The sequence below is a fragment of the Ciconia boyciana genome, chromosome 9, assembly GCF_034638445.1.
Source record: "Ciconia boyciana chromosome 9, ASM3463844v1, whole genome shotgun sequence".
Lineage (NCBI taxonomy): Eukaryota > Metazoa > Chordata > Aves > Ciconiiformes > Ciconiidae > Ciconia > Ciconia boyciana.
Genome location: NC_132942.1, coordinates 10,210,220 through 10,231,561, shown reverse-complemented (window position 1 = coordinate 10,231,561; position 21,342 = coordinate 10,210,220). Strand labels below are relative to the sequence as shown.

The following is a 21,342-nucleotide window of genomic DNA, read 5'->3' as shown; positions in this document are numbered from 1 at the left end:
CATGTAAAACTGACATTAAAAGATACTTACCTACCTCAGAGGGTTGTTTTGAGATTTAATTGGCTTGCATTTGGAAACCTACAGAGGAAAATGTGGTTTTAAAGCATCCCATGTATTGGGCTGTCAGTTTAACTGTTGCACTAAGCATCCTCTTCCAGCCTCCTCATCTGAGGCACTGGGAAATCCAGACCACTTTGAGCAGCTGTGGGAAGTAGATACACCTTGACTGGTCATGTTAGATGGTGTGCTGAGCCCTGCCCTGCTTGAGTTGGAGGCACAGCTCGTTAACAACTGTTAATGAGTGCTCACCAGGCCCAAAAAGACCACTGGTGTCATCCGATTCAGTCCTCCCACTACCATAGGCAACTACATGTAACAGGCATGTGGGCATTTTAAGTACCCACAAGGGCAGCTGTCTTGGTTTTTATAGGTGCACGAAAGGATGTGAGCCCCAGGCTCTGATTCCTGGCTGGCAGGCTTCAGTAGGCTTTATTCCACAAAGTGGGAAAAGGTTAGAGGTATACCTGTGCCTTTTAGGAGAGGGAGTTCCCAAAAAAAGCTGGGTACAAGTGGGTTCCCAAAAAAGAGGGGATGTTTTCTGGGATCTAGAGGTGTGAATTTGGCCAGCAGCATTTCTTGCTCCAAGAGAGCGGAAGCACTGATGGCACCCTTGAGGCAGTGCTGGCCAAGCAGAAAGGTCAGCCATTGTGGTGGCCCGTGGACCATCACCATGTACTTTTGGGTCACCCTTCTGCCTTGGCCTGAACTTCATTCCTCAAATGAGGCCCTGTGGGCACAAGGGCCCAGCCAGTGCCCATCTTGGGAGCCATCTCCTGCAGGGAGGGGTCCTTCTTTTGGGGTCCTGGTGCTACGGGGAAGATGGTGAAGTGAGAAGTTCCATGGTGTTGAATGGCTTAAGCTATTTAAGGAAAAGTATAGTTGTTTTGAGATGTAACTGTTTTACAGACAGTTCTAATTTGTTTATAGTCTGAGACTATTTTAAGATGAAGCCAGGTCTTTGAGCTGAAGGCTCCTATGGCTAGTTGGAGGCAACACATTGGAAAGTGGGGTGGGATTTGCAAAGCAGGAGACTGTGATGGTGGGTTAACAGAAATCTGCTGGCAGTTTGCACGTGCTTCCTGTACTTTCTTTTATAGCTGCTACTTAAAGCAAATACGCTCTTTATTTGTATAAACTTCATTGCAGGACATTTCCCGAAGACCTTGAGTGAACATACACAGTGTTTGAGTCCATTTTAGCTGTGACCTGATCTGTAAACACTTTCTGTTGCAGATAAGGCTGGAGTGACTTTCTTTCAGATTTTGGCAGGATTTTACCTAATACCAATTAATTTCACTCCCACCAAAAATATTGATTTTTTTTTCGATTAAGTTATCAAATCCTTTTTTTCTACTGCAGCTAATAAGAATTGATTTTAAATTCTCAAAATGCTTACGCATGCATCACATTTTATTTCTGCTGATAATAATAAAATCTGATTTTATTATCAGCAGACTAACATAAGTAGTTGTTAATATTTTGTATGCTGATTTTTAATGTAAGCAAACACTATGATTTAGAAATAAATTATTCCCACCTATTTCTACATGGAAAATCCGCTCACTAAGTACAGTCATGCAGGGCAAAAGTCACCAGTTTGGTCCTGGTTAGCTGCTTTGAAGGATGCAAAATTTGTCCACCTTTGAGCTGTGATAAAACAAGTAAATTCTTGAACATTATTTATGCAGCCTGAGAACGATGAATGTCAGACAGTAAAAATGTTCTGTGATGATGTCTGTTCACTGATTCCAGCTAAAATCATGTGCAGGAAAATCTACATGATTTCATAAAAGCAGTGCACAATTTGTTGCTTAAAATAAATTCTTGCAAATGAAAATCAGTGCACTTGAAAGCTATTATGATTTGTAGTGATTTCAAGTATTTAGGTTTTGAAATAATCACCCATAAAACCTGCATTAACTGTGCTCCAAAAGCAATGAACTGATGAAGATGGTGCCCTAGTAGCACCTTCTGAATTTCTTCTGCTGCCAGCAGAAATTATCATCCACAAAAACTGCAGCTGGCAATAAGGGATCGTTAATCAGATTCCAAACCCGTCTGCTGAGAAGGCGCAGGACAGTGACTTGCTAAAACCGCCTGTGCTGTCATTAACAGCCCTACCAGAGGCAGCAGTGCTGACTCCTTTCTGCTCTCAGCAGCCTGCCTGGTCAGTCCTTTCTTGCTTTCAACCCCCTTTTGCAGATCACTCCAAGGGCTCGCTGATGATGTCTGTCCTGAGCAGCACTGCGTGCAGCGGAGCTCCGGCGGGACTCTGAGTGAGTGATGCCATGCGTTATTTCTATGAGGTTCCTGGGGAGAAGGAGGCAAAGGCTCAAGAGGCATTGGGAATTTATTACCCTTTTTCTTACGTTTCTCTTTGTTACCCTTTGTGTTGTCCTCTAAGACAGTAATGAGGCCAAAACAGTCCTCTATGAACCTGGAAAGGTACTAGCACTCTGGGGAGTCTTCAGTTTGCTGTAAATTACCCTTTATTAAGGGTGTCTCTTGCCAAGATCCACAGACCCTGTGTGGTTCACAGCAGTTTCTGAGGTTTTGCAGAACTGGCGTTATGAGTCGGCAGCTTCAGTCTCCAGGCCTCTCAACACAGTTGGGTTTTGACCTAAACTACTCTCTGCAGGGGCCTTGAGTCTCTTCGTTTTTTTTCATAAAAGGTGTCAAGTACTGATGCAATTCTTCAGGACGTGCAAATGCTGCTCTTGGTATATAGTGGGGACTGTTGACTCTGGCAGATGACTCGGCAGACCTTGAACTCACCGTGATGTTTCTCAATCCTCTACAGTCTGTCCTTTTGGAGCCTGGTAGCTCTGCCCACCACGTCCCAGCTGTTCTCACAGCCACCATGGAGGGAGATCCCGTGCATGGCAGCACGGCGTGCTGCAGCCAGGAGACCTCTCTCAGTCTGCCACAGACAGTGCTAGAAATCCTGCAGTTTAGGGGTATTTGCTTCTTCAAGAACTGAGTGAGTCATGATGTAGAAAGCCTGATACTGTTTGTGCAGTGAAGCCCCTCTGGGTCTGCTGCAGAGCTCCCTTTTCTGGCTCTCCCTACGTCCCTGTGACACTCATTCCCACCAAGCAACTGCTGTGTATGGGTACCTGAGTGTTTCAGCATTATTCAATCGATTATTTGATAATTCGATTATTATTTCAATCACAAAATTATAAGATCTCAATTCTTGGAGAAGTAAGGAGAGGGGTCAGCAGAACTGCTATCTCGGACTTGTGGAGGGCAGACTTTGGCCTGTTTAGGAGACTGGTTGACAGTCCCTTGGGAAGCAGTCCTGAGGGGCAAAGGGGTCCAGGAAGGCTGGACATTCCTCAAGAAGGAAATCTTAAAGGCGCAGGAGCAGGCCGTCCCCATGTGCCGAAAGACGAGCTGGCAGGGAAGAAGACCAGTCTGGCTGAACAGAGAGCTTTGGCTGGAACTCACGAAAAAAAAGAGAGTTTATGACCTTTGGAAGAAGGGGCAGGCAACTCAGGAGGACTACAAAGATATCGTGAGGTTATGCAGGGAGAAAATTAGAAGGGCCAAAGCCCATTAATCTGGGCTGCTGCTGTAAAAGACAATTAAAAATGTTTCTATAAATACATTAGCAACAAAAGGAAGGCTAAGGAGAATCTCCATCCTTTATTGGACACGGGGGGAAACATAGTGACAAGGGATGAGAAAAAGGCTGAGGTACTTAATGCCTTCTTTACCTCAGTCTTTAATAGTAAGACCAGTTGTTCTCAGGGTACCCAGCCCCCTGAGCTGGAAGACAGGGATGGGGAGCAGAATGGAGCCCCCATAATCCAAGGAGAATGGTTAGCGACCTGCTACACCACTTAGACACACACAAGTCTATGGGGCTGCATGGGATCCACCCAAGGGTACTGATGGAGCTGGTGGAAGTGCTCCCCAAGCTGCTTTCAACCCTTTATCAGCAGTCCTGGCGAACCAGGGAGGTCCCAGTTGACTGGAAGTTAGCAAATGTGACGCCCATCTACAAGAAGGGCTGGAAGGAGGATGCGGGGAACTACAGGCCTGTCAGTCTGACCTTGGTGTTGGGGAAGGTTATGGAGCAGATCATCTTGAGTGCCATCACATGGCATGTAGAGGACAGCCAGGTGATCGGGCCCAGTCAGCATGGGTTTATGAAAGGCAGGTCCTGCTTGACTAACCTGATCTCCTCCTATGACAAGGTGACTGGCTTAGTGGATGAGGGAAAGGCTGTGGATGTTATCTACCTAGACTTTAGTAAAGCCTTTGACACCGTTTCCCACAGCATTCTCCTGGAGAAACTGGCTGCTTATGGCTTGGACGGGCATACTCTTCACTGGGCAAAAAACTGGCTGGATGGCTGGGCCCAAGGAGTTGTGGTGAGTGGAGTTAAATCCAGTTGGCGGCCAGCCACAAGTGGTGTTCCCCAGGGCTCAGTACTGGGGCCAGTTCTGTTTAATATTTTTATCAAGGATCTGGATGAGGGGATCGAGTGCACCCTCAGTAAGTTTGCAGATGACACCAAGTTGAGCGGGAGTGTCGATCTGCTTGAGGGTAGGAAGGCTCTACAGAGGGATCTGGACAGGCTGGATCGATGGGCCAAGGCCAATCGTATGAGGTTCAACAAGGCCAAGTGCAAGGTCCTGCACTGGGGCCACAACAACCCCATGCAACGCTACAGGCTTGGGAAAGAGTGGCTGGAAAGCTGCCCGGTGGAAAAGCACCTGGGGGTGTTGGTTGACAGCCAGCTGAATATGAGCCAGCAGTGTGCCCAGGTGGCCAAGAAGGCCAACAGCATCCTGGCTTGTATCAGAAATAGTGTGGCCAGCAGGACCAGGGAAGTGATTGTCCCCCTGTACTTGGCACTGGTGAGGCCGAACCTCGAATACTGTGTTCAGTTTTGGGCTCCTCACTACAAGAGAGACATTGAGGGGCTGGAGCGTGTTCAGAGAAGGGCAACGAAGCTGGTGAAGGGTCTGGAGCACAAGTCTTATGAGGAGCGGCTGAGGGAACTGGAGTTGTTTAGCCTGGAGAAGCGGAGGCTGAGGGGAGACCTTATCACTCTCTACGACTACCTGAAAGGAGGTTGTAGCGAGGTGGGGGTCAGTCTCTTCTCCCAAGTAACAAGCCATAGGACAAGAGGAAATGGCCTCAAGTTGTGCCAGGGCAGGTTTAGATTGGATATTAGGAAAAATTTCTTCACTGAAAGTGTTGTCAAGCATTGGAACAGGCTGCCCAGGGAAGTGGTGGAGTCACCATCCCTGGAGGTATTTAAAAGATGTGTAGATGTGGTGCTTAGGGACATGGTGTAGTGGTGGACTTGGCAGTGCTAGGTTAACGGTTGGACTTGATGATCTTAAAGGTCTTTTCCAACCTAAGCAATTCTATGGTTTGCCTTGATTATCACAACTTCTGCTTCTTGGCCTATCTGCTTTTATTCTGGGGACCGGTGAATGGGCTTCTCTCTTTCCTCTCTTTAGAGCTCCTGTGTGGCATCTGTTAGCACATCTGTCCTTTCCTGGGAGGGCTTCCCTATTACAGGGAGCTCTTGTCCAGGCCATTTCTTTGGGATCTCCCAGCTCCAGTCTGCCGCCCAGCCCTCCCACTGGGACTACAACACAAGAACTTTCAATGCTTTCCCCTGCATGAAGGTATGAGCAACTCCACTCAAGGTGTTCACAGAAAATAGTAAGATGTAAATGCATCTACTTGCAATTTACAAATTCAGATGAGAATTCACAATTCACCTTGACGTTGCAAGTCCCAAAATAAAGGTGTCCCTCTCCTGCACCTCCCTGTCCAGCCTGGGTGGGGTATGCTGCACCAGAACGTGCAGCAAGTCCTGAAAGGCTCTGTCCTGCCACACAAACGGCAGATGGAAAAAGCTCTGCTGAATTGCTCTCTGTGAAGCAGGCAGCTCGCTTGTAGAGTCGCAGCATAGATCTTCCTTGTGCACAAGGCAGGAGCCTGAAGCTGAGCCACTATGTGCCTTGGCCGAGGCGGGGGACAGCAGGCACGTGCTGTTGCTGTGGTGATGTTTTCTAGATCCCAATTCCTTCTCTAGATCCTTGACAGGTGTTTGCTGTTCTGTCCCTTTAATCTGTCTCCTGTTGCAAACTATTCCCCAAATTTAATAACTTAGTTGGAAGAGAATTGCTTTGATCTTGACAGAACGTGCTGAGTCAATCTATTTTGACTGCAGATTTGGTTTGCAAATAATATCTCCTTTCTGATAAGGTTCAGGTGTCATCTCTGTGGACATTGGCAGGAATTCACTTGACCAAGACGGCTTTTACAGAGTCTGGCAATTAAGTTGTCAAGATACATTTTCCTCTGCCAGGAAGCATTAATTGATGATAGTCTTGGCTGGAATAAGCCCTGAGAGATGGATATTGTAATCAGGATGAACAGAGGTCCTTGTAGCTGAGGCCTGCATTGGTCCAAAGGTCTGGAGTCCTTGACACTTGGTGGAACTGACATAAGGGACAGGGCAGGAGACATCGGGGCTGAGTATCAGGGGGAAGGGAGGAAAACAAGATATACGAATAGAGATCTCTCTAATGTCACAAGAGATTTTAGGACCAAACTTAATATTTTTGCTCCTTGCTGTAGTACAGAAAAAGTTGGCACATGGAGCAGAGCACTGCTGAGTTTTTTAAAACAGGAGAAGAGAGGATTTCTCCTGCAGAGCACAGGGTGACCTTCTGGGCTGAAATTGCCTGGGCTCAAACTGGGATGAAATACAGCAGCAAAGAGTACAAAATCATGCTCTGAGATTAAATAACGAGGGTTTTGGCTATCAGCTGGCAGCTCAGTTGAAAACTATAGAAGAGGAGAAAGATCTAATTGCATTTAGCCAGTTGCAGGGTAGATATGAGCCTGCAACGTGCCACAGCCGTGCGAGGGACAGCCCAGGGCTGGGGCAGATCCGTCCAGGAGGAGAGGGGTCCTGGCACGCTCCACGCTCCCCTCAAGCCATGCAAAAGGCCCCTTCCTGGTATGCATGCCTGTGTCAATCATTAGCTAGAAATCTAGAGCTGGGTAAATATATTCTTGGCTTTGAATGTTGATGACAGACTTGGAGCATTACCTAATAAGGTGGGACCACTTGATATCATGGTGTGCTATATATTCCTGCTTCTACCTGCAATCTTCCTCTCCTGCATAGAGAGCTAGCAGTCTGCCCTGAATTGCTATCTCTGTCTGCCATGAAGATAACAGAGGTTTTCGTGAAGGCAGCTCTAGCCCTTTGCTGCTGCTTAGGTGAGTATTTCCTGGGATATTGCAGAGATTGATCTAGATGAACCAGAGCTGAGTTTTCATTTCAGTAAAAGTATTTGGGTCTTGTAACGTGGAGGAGAGCCTTATTCCATGAAGAAATACTTTTTCCTGAGAGAGTGTAGCAAAAAATTAGACTTCAAGACTGAGGTTTCAGCAAACCTCATACAGGCAACTGTTTTCATCTTCTTGGTTTGTAGGAGGATTGCTTCCTTCAATTGCTGAAGGAGCAGTCCTAGGGCAGGGCAGGAGCTTGCACATGGGAGTACTGTGTATAAGGGCAAAGTAAAACTGTTAGAAATGGCATCATTATCCATGTAAGCAATATAAGTGCAAACTTTAACCTCTAGGATTGCTCTGTAAGTTTACTGTGCTGTTCCTGGTCACTGGCAAGGATGTGTTTGGAGTTGGACAGTGCTAGTGGTCGACAGTCATCTTAAACACACACATCCAAACTTTTGAAAGTCAAATATAAAGTCTCTTAGAAGAGGTTTAAATCCAAGAGTATCAAATTGGAAGTACCTGTGTCGCTTCCCTGTAACATCTTAGGGATGTATTAATATATGTGATCTCCCCTGTTTTATCTCCCCTCAAAAGCGCAATGAAACTTTATTTAGTAAGTTTTAACACATCCTAGGACCACTTACTGGCATAATGTAAAACTCCCTATTTTCCTAAACCCAAGAAGCTAGTCAACAACAGTCACTGAATTTAACAGTTTCATGAAAAGATTTACATATATCTTCTCTGCATATCAATAATTTGATTTTTTTTTTCTTTTCTGTCTCCATTTTTTTTTCAGGTATTGCCTTTGGAGTTGAGGTGAGCTACAAATCTATTTATTCTGTTCTATTTTCTCTTCCAGGTTTCTGGTAAAGTAGAAACAGTATGTAATTACCTGATGAGCAAGTGGATTAAATCTAATGAAAGCTTGGCTGTTCAAATAATATTTGCCAGTGCATGATTGAATGATATTGCAAATTTCATGAGAAAGTAAAAGACCTCCCATTTTTTACAATATTTTCAGTTCAGGAAATAAAATTAAGAAAGCGAGAAATAATTACACAATCCTATTATATTAACTCTTAGACATATTTTAGTTACTCCAAGCCAAAGGCAGTAGGTTGCCTCCTCATGAGGAATACTGTCTTAAGATGATATGCTTGAAAGCATCAAAGACTGTGATTCTGGTGATTTTTTTCTATACAGTAAGACCCGCAGAACTGTGTTCCTTGCATAGGTTTTTGATACCTATATCATAGAGAGGAAAACAGCAGGGTCTGTGCAATAGATTTGTCTGCAGGTTCTTCCCATGCAGTTACGAGACTCCTGTTACTCACCAGAGGCTGCAGCATGGTTTGAAATGATTAGATTTTGAGCTGAGGGGCTCTGGTGTACAGCCGGGCTCCCAATTACCAGCTGCCTTCATTAGGCACCCTTTCACCCACAGCAATCTTTCCTCCGTGCCATGCCTCCCCCCGACCCTGGCAGGAAAGCATAATCAGAAACTTCTGTAGAGAAGATTCACTCCTCCTGACTGCCTGAGCAGATTCAAAATAATACCTCTAATTTACCTCCCGGCAGGAGCTGCAGGCGCCGTGGCTGCAGTGGTGGGAGGCTGCATGGGGGTTTCTTTCCATGAGGGAGCCAATGTTGGGGCTGATTCTGTGCTGCTTTCGCAGGTTGATTGCAGCCAGTATTCCAGCGGCATCGGCAAGGATGGGACGGTCTGGGTAGCTTGCCCGAGGAACCTGAAGCCAGTCTGCGGCACCGACGGCACCACATACAGCAACGAGTGTGGGATCTGCCTCTACAACAAGTAAGTACTGCTGGAAACCTAGCAGAAGCCGCAGGGCAAGGGGCTCAGGGTAAGGGTGACAGCTTCATCCCCCAAAGATGGACCGGGCAGAGGAGCATGAGAGTTAGCAGCTGGGTGCCAACACTGCCAGCCTTGAGGCAATGCTGCTCTCTGTGATCCCTGACACAGGTCTGCTTTCTTCTAGGCAACACAGGGCCAGTGTGGAGAAGGCACATGATGGAGAATGCGAGCCAAAATCTATTACGGTAAGACAAAGTCCATGGAAGACCTCAGCTGGCTGTAAAAGGGGACAGTTCAAACACCCCACAAGAGGAAAATGGAACGTGAACAGCTGGTCTGCGCAGCCCAAAGGGAATTAAAATCTGATGATAACCAAAGTTGAGAGGGTTTTTATGGGCTATCTGGTACCATGCATCTGTGCATTTTCTAATTCAGGCTTCTAGCCTCTGTAATTGGGAATAAAATGAAAATGTTGTGTTGGCTGAAGGTTGGATCTCACCACCTGGATAGCTCCAGCAGGGTCTTATTTCACCAAATAAGACCTCACCAAATCCAAATCACAGTCCTTGTTGCTGTGCGGTTTTTTTTCAGCAGGAGAGAATTTCCACAGAACTGACTCTGGCTTCCACTTTTGATAGTGGAATTAGTTTGGTGCTGGATTTGTCCACAAAGGTTGAGGGAGGGTAAGCAGACTATGTAGGGGTGTTATATTTTTATATTGAAAATGTGGATTGGTTTTTTTTCTCTATTCCTGCTATTTTTACAGATTGATTGCAGCAGGTACCGAAGAACTGTAATAGATGGTCATGTCATGGTAGCATGCCCAAGGATACTGAAACCAATCTGTGGCTCAGATGGCTTCAGTTATGACAACGAATGTGGGCTCTGTGCCTATAATGCGTAAGTCTTGTGCACAGAATATCCTTCTGGATAATTAGCAATAGTTAAGGCTCTCAGAAACACTTCTGTAAAACACTAGTCTTTCTTAAGGCAGGTGTCTCTGTAGGTCTCTTTGGAGCTGGCTGCTTGTAATTCTCCAGCCAACCTGAGTTTTCTTCCCCATTTTCTGTCTGTGCTCATGAGGGGAATCACAAAAGAACCAGAGGACAACCCAGAGCAGAGCCACAAAGAGATCAAAGTGTTATTTGTAACACCTAATTACTCCTAACACTTAATTACCATGTAATATGGAAATACCGTGCGTTTGCTGCTACCATCTGTGGGGCGCATTCAGACAAGTCAAGCGGTTGTAGTGTCCCCCAAGGCGGGTGGGACCTTGCTTTCTTGTCCCAGTGCCTACAGTGTAATGCGAAAAGTTATTCCCAAGGTTTCCTAACCAAAGTATTTCTTTCTTTCAGAGAACATCACACCAATGTTAGCAAAATATATGATGGAGAATGCAAGCAGGAGATTGTCACTGTAAGTGCAATAGAAGTCAAAAATCCACCTCTTAGGGCTGTTAACAGAATCCTGAGAACCCCACAGATTTCCTTAGGAAACTGCAAGAGGACCATATGACAAGGCTTACAAGGTCCCAGTCCATGCTTTGCTTTTCTGCACAGTGAGGGTGGATTTTGCATCCTCCCTGCTCCAAAGAAAGGGTCACCCCATGCATACCACACCAAACCGACGAAGGAGAAAGGACATGGATATGAAATGAGAAGCTGCAGTGAGCCAGTGCTGCAGAACTCACTTCCCTATGTACTAAGCTGGCTTTTGCGCCCAGGGGAGGGGAAGGCCCAAGATTTCTCTTGCCAATATGCTGTGCAGGTTGGCAGTTTTCTCTCTGGAGATCACAAGTGTTTCCACCCTTGGCAACAGGGATCCAAAACTCCCATGCTGGTTGCTTTCACAGACATAGTGAGACTCATAAGAGCACTAAGCATACATATTTATAGAGTATAGTTTATTATATATTTGTATGAGGCCACCAGTCTGGTGCCTTAGGAAGAGAAGCTTCTGTATTTCAGCACCAAAATTCTGGGATGTAGAAAGTCCATTTTCCAACAGATAGATAATCATTTTTTCTCTATCCTTTCAAACCCTGTGCTTAACTTCAGGGAATCTGAAGTAATAAGTAATCACAGAGCTGGAGAAGTGGGGAGAAAACCAACACAAACCAAAACAGTATTAGTCAGATTTCCAGCTGGTGAAAAATGTTTCCCACTACATTCAAGACTGTTTTTTGATGAGAATGGGCCCAAAATTTTGTACATGTTCTTCTGCCTGAAGGATCCCTTCTCCAAGATAGTCCTTTTTCTTGACTCTAGATAACTAGGATAATATTCAGAAAGCTTGTTTCTAACTGAAGATTTAGCTTCAGTGTATCAGGGCTTTGTCCTGTTGCAGAAACAATGGAGGCTGGGATACAGAATAAAAAGGTTTTGAATCAACTTTTCTTGCATAGCAAGAGCTCCACCAGAGCTAATTCTCCTTATTTTGTCAGATTGACTGCAGTAAGTACCCAACAGCAACCACTAAAGATGGCAAAGTATTAGTATCCTGTCCAAGGATCCTGAGTCCAGTTTGTGGCACAGATGGCGTTACATATGATAATGAATGTGGGATCTGTGCCCACAATGGGTAAGTGCCATACGCAGAGCACTCCTTCTAAGTAGCCTGCAATGCTTTGCAGTCCTGAGAACCATCCTTCTGCATTTCTCCTTATGCCTGTTTCTTTAAGAAACTGGATTGGTTTTGGATTTACCTTGAATTTCCTTGTGATACCTTCTTTGTGCTCATGAGGGGAAACCTTGAAGAGTCAGATGGCAGCTCCTTGGATTAGTCTGTGGGCTGGGCAGTGACTGAGCAGAGGAAAGAATAACTCAGAATATTGCTTTAAATTGCATATTATGAGATGTGATGAGCTTGTTAATGAGTAAAGTAATGTAGCTATTCTGATACACTCTTACAGAGTCTGAAGTCATGGTTTGCTTCATTTTGCATGTGGCTGTGTCCAAGAGGTTAAGCATTTAGTTCCTTAACTTTACTGTTTCCCTCTTCCAGAGAATTCAGGACCCATGTTGGCAAAAAGCATAATGGAAGATGCAGACAGGAGACTTCCGAGGTAAGTATTCAATATAAGGCATATTTCTCCTCTTAGCTGTATCAACTGAAAGGTTCTCTGAAGCTACATCTACTCAGAAAATGAGCTGGCCTGAAGCCTGTCTTTCTCCACGTGTCTATTAAGTCTTGTCAGCCCCTTTTGTTGAGGATGCCTACAAATCCCATCTGTCCTGAGGCAGGCATCCTCTGGGCCCTCCTTGCCCACACAGCCCTGGCAGATGGGCTCATGGGAGCTAGGCACAAGAGTTTTCATTATGAGTTCATACCTACACCGACCTTTGGGGTGGGGATATATTCTGGTATATGGAGCACACCTGAAGTTTTGATCTGAGTGTATCGCCAAGAAGTGCCAGAACTGGTGTCTAGGACATGCCAACACATAAATGTGGAAGTTGGTCAGTTTGGGCTTAGATCTTCCTTTGAGGATGCTCTTCAAATGCATTGTCAGCAAAGTCTAAATTCCTTCACTATTTTGGTATTTTGTTTATATCTCTACTGCAGAATGAAAAGGGGACTATGTTTTTCTCTTTTTCTGCTTTTCTGGCATATCTTGCATTTGGGATTGACTGAGCTACTTACGCTAGTGATTTGGCACCTCACAAGCTATGCAGTGCTGTGCAGTTCCCTCTGTGCATGAGAGGATTCATGCAGAACTGACTCAGCCTGGTTTTGAGAGAACTGAGACATAGCACTACTGTTGTCTCAGCATCCCAGCATAAAAGACATGGCAGGAGGTTATGCTGGGGTTTTTCTCGGAGAACAAGGACTTCCCCAGATTTGACACTCCTGCTTTTTGTAGATTGATTGCAGTCAATACCCATCAAGAATGATTAAGGGTGGTAAAGCCCAGATACGCTGTCCAAGGATCCTACTCCCAGTCTGTGGCACAGATGGATTTACTTACGACAACGAATGTGGCATCTGTGCCCATAACCTGTAAGTACTGTACATAGGACTCTCTTTTGGAGTGACTAGCCATAGTTAGTGCTCCAGACAGCTTTTCTTTTGATACAAACATATCTATATGTCTCTTTCTGTTTCTCTGTCAACCTCCTGAAGCCCCTGTCACCTTGATTTTGTTCCCTGATTCTCTGTTTGTGCTCCCTGGGGGAGCTGTGGGAGAGCCAACTCTCAATCTGAGCACACTATGAGGGCTGTGGTATTTGGGCAGAGGAAAGAGTGGATCGCGCTGCTGCATAGCACACAGTGAGGAGACCTGATAGGTCTGTTACTGCTTAGGGTTACGCTTGCTAATCACTGGGAGAAGCTGGTTCATTAGGCAATCAGATGCCTCTTTTATCATATACATTGGCTATGAGTTTCTTTTGCTTTCTGTGGCACCTGGATGTCACAGGGCTTAGCTGGTGAGCATGCTAACACCAACCTCTCCCTTTCAGAGAACGTGGGACTCACGTTAAGAAAAGCCATGCGGGAAGATGCAAGGAGGAAAGTATTCCTGTAAGTGTAGCTAGCTATAAAATAAGTGCCATCTCCTACTCTCTCCAGTCTCCAGGAAGACCCTGGCTGGGCTCAGTGCACCCGCCGTGCTCCCGGATGCATGGAGGGGTGATGCATGGGGCTCGTGCTGGTGCTGCGGTTCTCCCTAGCTGCTCACAGCGGCTGCTGCCAATGTGCTGTACATGAGAGCAAGAGAGAACAGGAACAGGCCGGGACTTCAGAAACAAAATGTCCCAGTACTGCAGATCTCTGAACAGGAGTCATCAGGCGCAGCCCAAGAACCATGCAGCCCATTTTAGCACAGTAGGAGAGGAAGACAGAAAGCTGTGTTAGATGTCCGTGTACTCATTCAGTGCTGGGATTTCCATTGCGCTAGACAGGCAGGTTAAAAAATCCTCATGCTCTGGTCAGCCAGGAAAAATCTGCTCTCAGGTATGCATACAGAAATAGCTTTATTATCCTGCACAGTAACAATATGTGCTGATAATATCTCAATGCATTTATTCTGCTTATGCAGAGCAGCTCTAAAGCACTAAAAATAATTTCATGCATCCTGAGGGACTGCAATATAATTTCTGTAGTAAAGACACATTGTTAAAATGCCATCTTTGCTTTAATTTGCTCTTTGCCCATGTGGGAAATACGGGTAATAAGAGACACTGCATTGGGAAAACTATGCAAAATGACAGTGAAGTGTCAGTGATGCTTAGCTAGTGCAGACTGACTTCCAGTAGGTGTTTGCCTGTTTATCCTCAAATATTTAAACTGTTAGATTTTATATATTGTAAGTATTTTTGCAACAGGAGCTGGTGAAACAGTTCTTGCTGCTGTTTTGAAAAAGCTGAAACAAAATCTTGGATTTAGTTAACTATGTCAAGCTGGACTTAATGTCAAACACTTTAAATCAGATTCCTTGGGTTAAATGCTTGTTTTAAAACTTGTGTATGTACTACTCTAGGGAAATAATCTTTTCAGCCAGCTGTTCCTTTCTTCCCTCTGTTAGCAGACAATACCAAACCCAACTACAATTACTTAATTTGTTTCTAATGGAAGACTAAACTTACAAAAACTCTGATTTTCCTCTGGCAGAAGCCTTTAAAATCTGGAGGATCAGAGTGGACAGACTGCACGAGGCACTCTTCCCTCTCCCAGAAGCTGACCCAGCATTGTTATTTTATGTCCCCAGGTTGACTGCAGCACATACCTGAGCGATACCAAAACTGGCGAAGCCATCACAGCCTGCCCCTTCATCCTGCGTGAGATCTGTGGGACAGATGGTGTCACCTACAGCAATGACTGTGCGCTGTGTGCCCATAACATGTAAGCCCTGGAGGTCACCCCCTGAGAGCTCGAGTTACTTGTTGAGCATTTTTAACTCTGCTTTCTCTTCCAGTGAATTTGGAACCAATGTTGCCAAGAAGCATGATGGAAGGTGCATAGACGAAGTTCCCCAAGTAAGTGAAACCTAAAGAAAAATAAGAGCTTGAGCTGGTGCTGATTGCATACCTGGAATAAATGCTGATTGGTTTTGGTGGTGTAGCCTCCACCAGGGGTCACAGCTTGTGCTATCCTTCCTTTTGTGGGTGAATATCACCCTCCCAGCAGCAGGAACATTGTGCACTTCCTGCACGCAGTCAGGAAAAGAAAGAGGAGAGGACAGGTGAGGAATGAGTTATCAGACAGGTAGCATAAATGATTTAAGGCTTTACAAGAAGAAATCCCTTTCCCACAGCAGTCTATCATAGCTGCCGCAGGAACTTAGCAGTCTGTTTTGGCAATATGGGAAGGGGATGCAGAGGACCCAGGGTATCCAGTGCCTTCTAGATACTTGCATTTTATGAAAGTATGTTCTGCAAAGATTAGAAAATTGCCTGTGTTTTGAATGCTGATACCTAATGTACTAGGAGATTCAAATCCCTCTCTGTTTTTTTTCGTAAATGCAATGTAATCTAATGTACACCAACAATGAATCTTGTAAAAATACCACATTAACTATATTTGGCCAGCTCTAAACTATTTACACTCACTGGGGAATAGAAGAATAAAGCCATCTCATTAGCATGTGTTTGAAAGAGTCAACATCCCGAGTCAGATTTTTCATTTCTATACAAACAAACTATGAAATGTCATTCCTTTGTTTCCTGAGTACGCTCTGTGCTCAGACTGGGTGAGATACATAAATCAGGGAGGAAGAGCTCACACTGGAGAAACTGGGAGTGCTAAAATGCAAGGCCAGTTCTTCAACTGGTGTAAAACAGCTTCAATTGCTGTCAGTCCTGCTGGCAGATTTCAACACTCAGAGCCATCCTGTTGCAACAAAAGGCCTGTCAGCACATCTCCCCTCCATTCTTGTGGGCTGTGAAAAACTCCTTGGTCACAGTCAGCTCTCTCGTAGGAAGTGCGTAAATCATGCCATTTTGATTTGCAGATTATTTTTGAGCTGCATTTTGTAATACCGCGGTAGGTTCAGCAATGTATAGGGGCATCATGATAAATACAAAGCTGAATGAGTGATGTCTACCTTCAAGCCTTGATTCAGTCTTCTCCAGCATAAGGCTATGAAAGGAAATTGCTAGTTTTCCATGAACAATGAGTTAATATATAACCATAATTCATCCTATGGCAGATCCTAAAAGGCAGAGGCATAAGCAGCGGGGGTTGTGTCTGGGCACCCTTGCACAGAGCAGAGCCTGTGCCGGAGCTTTTGCCATCTTTGTTCCCCAGCTCGACTGCAGCCAGTACCCAGCTTCCACGCTGGAGGACGGCAGACAGCTGATAGCCTGCACCATGATCTACAATCCCATCTGTGGTACTGATGGTGTCACTTACGCCAGCGAGTGTACACTGTGTGCCCACAACCTGTGAGTACTTGTCCTTCTCCCTGGGGGATTCACAGTGGTGGTGCTTGGATCTGTCTTTGGGTGCCAAGTAATGTGCAAGGGCTCTCTCTGAAACCCTGTGCTGGATGGGTCCTGTCTGTCTACCCCCATTTTTCTGGTTGGTGTTTGACATGGGCTTTCAACCCCAGAGCCCCACAAAGGGGGATGCATCAGCTGGGGAGAGCGTTATTCCAAAAGACACGTGCCTGGTCCATAAGGGCACGTTCTTGCTAGTGCTGTGCAGGCAATGCTAAGCTAATTCATCTGAAAATCTCCTGTGCACCACGTGGGAACGAGGTCATGTTCTTGCACTGTGGTTGTAATAGGGAAGTTTGCAGCTAACGACTGTCTTCTTCCTCCAGGGAGCATAGGAGCAATGTTGGCAAAAGCAAGAATGGACGTTGTGAAGAGGATATTACAAAAGTGAGTGGGAAAGGATGGGAACAAAGAGTGAGGTCCAGTGGTTGTTACACTCATGGGGGACTGTCCTCTGCTCTGGGTTACAAACTGGGGGAGTGGTGGTGTGCAGACCTGAGGACATCCCTTGGGAATTTCACACTGGTCATAAAACAGCCGACGTCCATCCCATTGCTCTGTAACTGTGCAGGAAAAGATGTGACAGTGAGCAGAAATAGTATGAGATCACATCTGCCACCAGGAGGAAACTTTGAGTTGGTTATGATGTTACAGACAGTTTGGTTTCTCAGTGGGCTGCCATTCCTTATGCTGGGGGGACCACGGTTTGCTCTCAGGCAGAGAGACTCATGTCTATCTTCTGTGTGCAGGAGTATTGCAAGGACTTACAGGAAGTCTCTCCTGTCTGCACCATGGAATATATGGCCCACTGCGGCTCTGATGGCAAAACATACAGCAACAGATGTAGTTTCTGCAATGCCTACCTGTACGTACAAAAGCAAACCCCTTACTTTCATGATCAATTTCTGTACCTACTACGAATGCAGGGCTGTTTTCATAATGCGTTTTTGACTAACTGCTTATGGACGTATACTGGACATTTCTGGTGCACCATGACTTGTGCAAGAAGATGGGTATTTTGCACTTTAAGGGAAAATGGGAAGGGCCCATTTCTATGATCTGAATGTGGCCTCCTGTTTCTAATTTAAAGATATTTTGCTCATTTTCACCAGCACATAATCTGTCCCACAAGCTCATCAGGGCATATAGAAAGTACTTCACCAAACCAACTGGATTGTATCAAATGTGTGAAACCTTTCATCTTTCCTTTAATGATAATAATGAAAGGGAGTATTTGGGCTTTTGAGGCTGTCCTTTATCTCCAGTCAACACTAAGCCAACACTTGGGCTGGTGAAGTGAGGAACAGGGCTTCAGCACTGAATATACTCTGTGTCTCATCCTTCTCTCTCCTTTTCTCACCAGGGAAAGCAATAGGACTCTCAAACTCACGAGTATGACTGAATGTTAAGTCTGTGCTGCAGTCCAGCCCAGGAAGACAACCTCCCTTGCACGTGACTTCCCATGGGCTGATCTCCCCCAGCAACTTTCCTTCAGTTTGTCTCATTTCCTTAGCTCCTGAAACACTTGTTCAATAAACTCACTTGGCAAAGTTTCTCTGTCTTAATGCCATGTCTCATCCCTTTTGCCCCTTCTCCTCCCTGACACAGTACTTCTAGTGGTGCATATGTGTTTTTCTATTGATATTCTGCTCTACCAAACAACGTAGGTAAATATTTTCCTGCCATGTGTCAGTGCCATCCCTGTTCTGATGAGGGCCTGGCCTCCCCTTGGAGCTCCCAAGCACGTCCTTACTCCTCAGAGTCTCCTTGTCAGTATTAGTCTCATCTAACCATTAATATCTCTGCATGACCTGATCACAGACTCCATCTTTATAGTCAGCACAAGGAGACATTCACCTCAAGGGCATGGTCCACCTCCTCCATAAGGCAATGTCTAGGATGTGGGTGGTGGTATGCTCTCAAGAAGAGCACTTTCTTGCTGTGGGCTAGAAAGGGAAACTTGCTGCCTAGCCGAGAGGTGCCCCTGTCCTGGTTGCCACTGCCTGTGCAGCCTGTCCCACGGAAGAGGCAGCAGCTGCTGTCAGGAAAGGTGATCCCAGCCTGTCTCCACTGAATCGACCTCAGTGCCATGTGCTGTGATAGGATATAATCTACAGGATGGGAATATCAAGCTCCCTTCAGGGTCACAGACAGCAGAAGTGCCCACTCACGATATATCTTGATTCATTAATGGAACAGAATATCTCCGAGCCCCGTGGGCAGAAATCACCCCTGGGGTGGGGGACAGCCCCGGTACAGCCATCACTGCAGCCACCTGCCTTCTAAAGCCATTTGGGAAGGAAAAGGATGCAGAGGTTCACTTGTGACCGGTTTTAACTGAATAGATAGAAGTCATAGGAAAGCAGTTCTGCCTGATAGTCATGTTTTTTTGAGGCCAAAGAGCTCAGGACCTGGTGATACAATTGCTGTCATTTCAGTGTCCGTACGGATGGCAGGGAGGTAGGGGGACCTGGGGGCTGCCCTTCATCTGTTGGCAACATAGGTACAGCCACTACCACTAGCTCCACACCAGGTAACCAAAGCTATTGCAAGTCCAATATTTCAGGGTTAAAGGATTTCTTCTGGGCTACAGCTAGTGCCTCCCTGATTCAATGTCCCTTTGTAGTTTACCAGAGTACAACACAACTATTTGGATTGGTTTGGAAAGTCACTCTTTGAATTGTTGGGCTAGATGAATAGGCTGAAGGCAAATGTTCCTGACTTGGAGATACTGTGGGTATTGTACCAGGGAATGAGGCCATAGTACCTCCGTGCTATTAGAGTCCATGGCTGGCATGCACTTTTCAAGACGATTTGTAACTAACAATGGCGTATTGTACTTTTCTCGGGTCTGTGTCCTAATGTAAATGTTCCTTTGGTTTATATAACCTTTTTGCCTTTTTCTGTTAAGGTGTTTTGGCAGAACATGCTGCTTTAGTCTACTTTAAGTGTTACTAGGTTATCCTCGAGGATAAGACCTGAATAATTTTTTTTGTGGACTTTGGCAGACTTTCACTTGGCTTAACTCTGACCGCTGGCTTTTGCAAGCCTTTGCAGTAAAGCTGTCAAGATCTAACTGAATGGCATTAGCTGGGCACAGCTGTGCCAAAGCCTCCTCTGTGGAGCTCATTGTCTGATGACACCAAAGGCAAACATGAACTCAAGGAGGTACAAAGTTGAGAATAAATCAGAGCAATCCAGGGAAGAAGCCAAAGTGGTCATTAGATGCAGGTTTCCATGCAGTATTCACCAGCAGGTTTCATGTAAAAGTACATGATGGAATAAATCACTAAAACTGGGCCAGAAAATGGGAAAAGCCTTACATTGGGGTTTAAATATCTCCCAGGCTCAGGGGTGTTTTTATGAAGCAATATAACTCTATAAAAGTAGGGCAGCCTTCTTCTCAGGGACAGAGTTGTTTTCTGTGCCTCAGAGTTGTTTTTCAGCTGTTCCAAGGTAACTTGCTGAGCGTGTGTTAATTAGACCATTTCTTTCTGCTTCGTGTTGATGAGTTAGCAATGGTCAGGTGAAGACGAGCAGATTCAAGAAGAAGCATTGAATTTTTGTGGCTTAGCAGAGAGGTAGAACAATACCAAGTTTAAAGTGTCACCAAGAGACTTGAAAGGTGGTCTTAAGGTACGGCTGACGGAGCTGGATGCCTGCTTGGCCACAGACAGAGGGATAGATGGATAGAGATTCCTGTGCTGGAGAGCACCGAGATCATCTCATGAGCTCAGTGCTTATCTGACTGCAAATATATTCAGTAACTGTCTCCACCGTGAGGGTGACAGATGCTTTGGTGCTGTTCAGCCTGCTGGTCTACCGCTTCTTAGGTGCATAATGCTGCAGAGCCCCAAGGCTGGCTTTATTATTCATCTTGGGCAAAGCATGAGCAGCTTCAAAGTGGTCAGGTCACTCTCAAAGACCATTCAACTGTCATGCTACGAAAGCCTGTTTTTTAACTTGGAAAGAAGCACTAAAAGGATCAGATACAAACCCAGATTTAGTCCTACTTCAGTGGACTATCATATTTGCACTCTTGCCATGAACAGAAGTAGTTGCAGGTGGTGCAGCCTTATACCCTCAGTCAAAGATGCCGTGAAGAAAAAACTGACTTTCCAGTGCCTGCTATGACTGCAACATCAGGTATCTAAAATTCACTGCTGAAACACAGCTGGTCCAGCTCCGCACGCTGCATTGCAGCCACTACTGCAGCCCTCTGGCTCTGGAGAGCAGGGACTGAGCTCCTGAGCAGTGCCAAGGGCTGACAAACTTCTACGTATTTCACACTGCTGACAGTCCAGCCTCAGGATTCGTGACTTGTAAGTGCATGGGTACGTATCACAGAAGCAATATTTTAGAAATATCAATGTCCTCTCTCCTTCCTTGTTTGTCTAACTTATCTTTATAGCCTTATCAATGTTTTCCGAGTCTACAGTCATTTTTCTTACAACACAAAGAGGAGGAAGAATGAGGTGAATTCTTGATTGATGAGTGGGATTTAGAAAACAATACTTAGTCTTTTTATATTGAGATGAAAGATTTTTTTTTCCCACCTTTTATCAACATGGTATATATCAGCACTCACCCATCTGTGACTTGAAAAAAAATCACAACTTTTCCTTGACACTGTCTGTACCTAAACTTCACTCAAACACTTTACCAAAAAATCTATACCTTTGAAAATTATGTCTGCTGATAATTTGCCTTGTTTTAGTTTTTTTTCATATGCTGCATTTGCTAGAG

The 21,342-nt window shown here is 45.3% G+C and overlaps 1 protein-coding gene across 1 annotated transcript; it reads left to right on the top strand.

Annotated features, from left to right (window-relative positions):
• Positions 1-7,268: 7,268 nt before the first annotated feature.
• SPINK5 (serine peptidase inhibitor Kazal type 5) lies at positions 7,269-18,005 on the top strand. The gene is made up of 16 exons (XM_072872714.1): positions 7,269-7,323; positions 8,141-8,160; positions 9,021-9,157; positions 9,342-9,402; positions 9,924-10,057; positions 10,516-10,576; positions 11,604-11,740; positions 12,164-12,224; positions 13,023-13,159; positions 13,621-13,681; positions 14,868-15,001; positions 15,075-15,135; positions 16,406-16,542; positions 16,923-16,983; positions 17,346-17,461; positions 17,960-18,005. The coding sequence occupies exons 1-16, from the start codon at positions 7,269-7,271 to the stop codon at positions 18,003-18,005; spliced, it is 1,419 nt and encodes a 472-aa protein (XP_072728815.1).
• Positions 18,006-21,342: the final 3,337 nt, after the last annotated feature.

Coding starts and splice junctions, on each gene's coding strand:
- SPINK5 (XM_072872714.1), top strand. CDS start 7,269: ATGAAGATAACAGAGGTTTTCGTGAAGGCAGCTCTAGCCCTTTGCTGC. Junction 13,160..13,620: donor GGCATCTGTGCCCATAACCT/GTAAGTACTGTA, acceptor TCTCCCTTTCAG/AGAACGTGGGACTCACGTTA. Junction 13,682..14,867: donor GCAAGGAGGAAAGTATTCCT/GTAAGTGTAGCT, acceptor TTATGTCCCCAG/GTTGACTGCAGCACATACCT.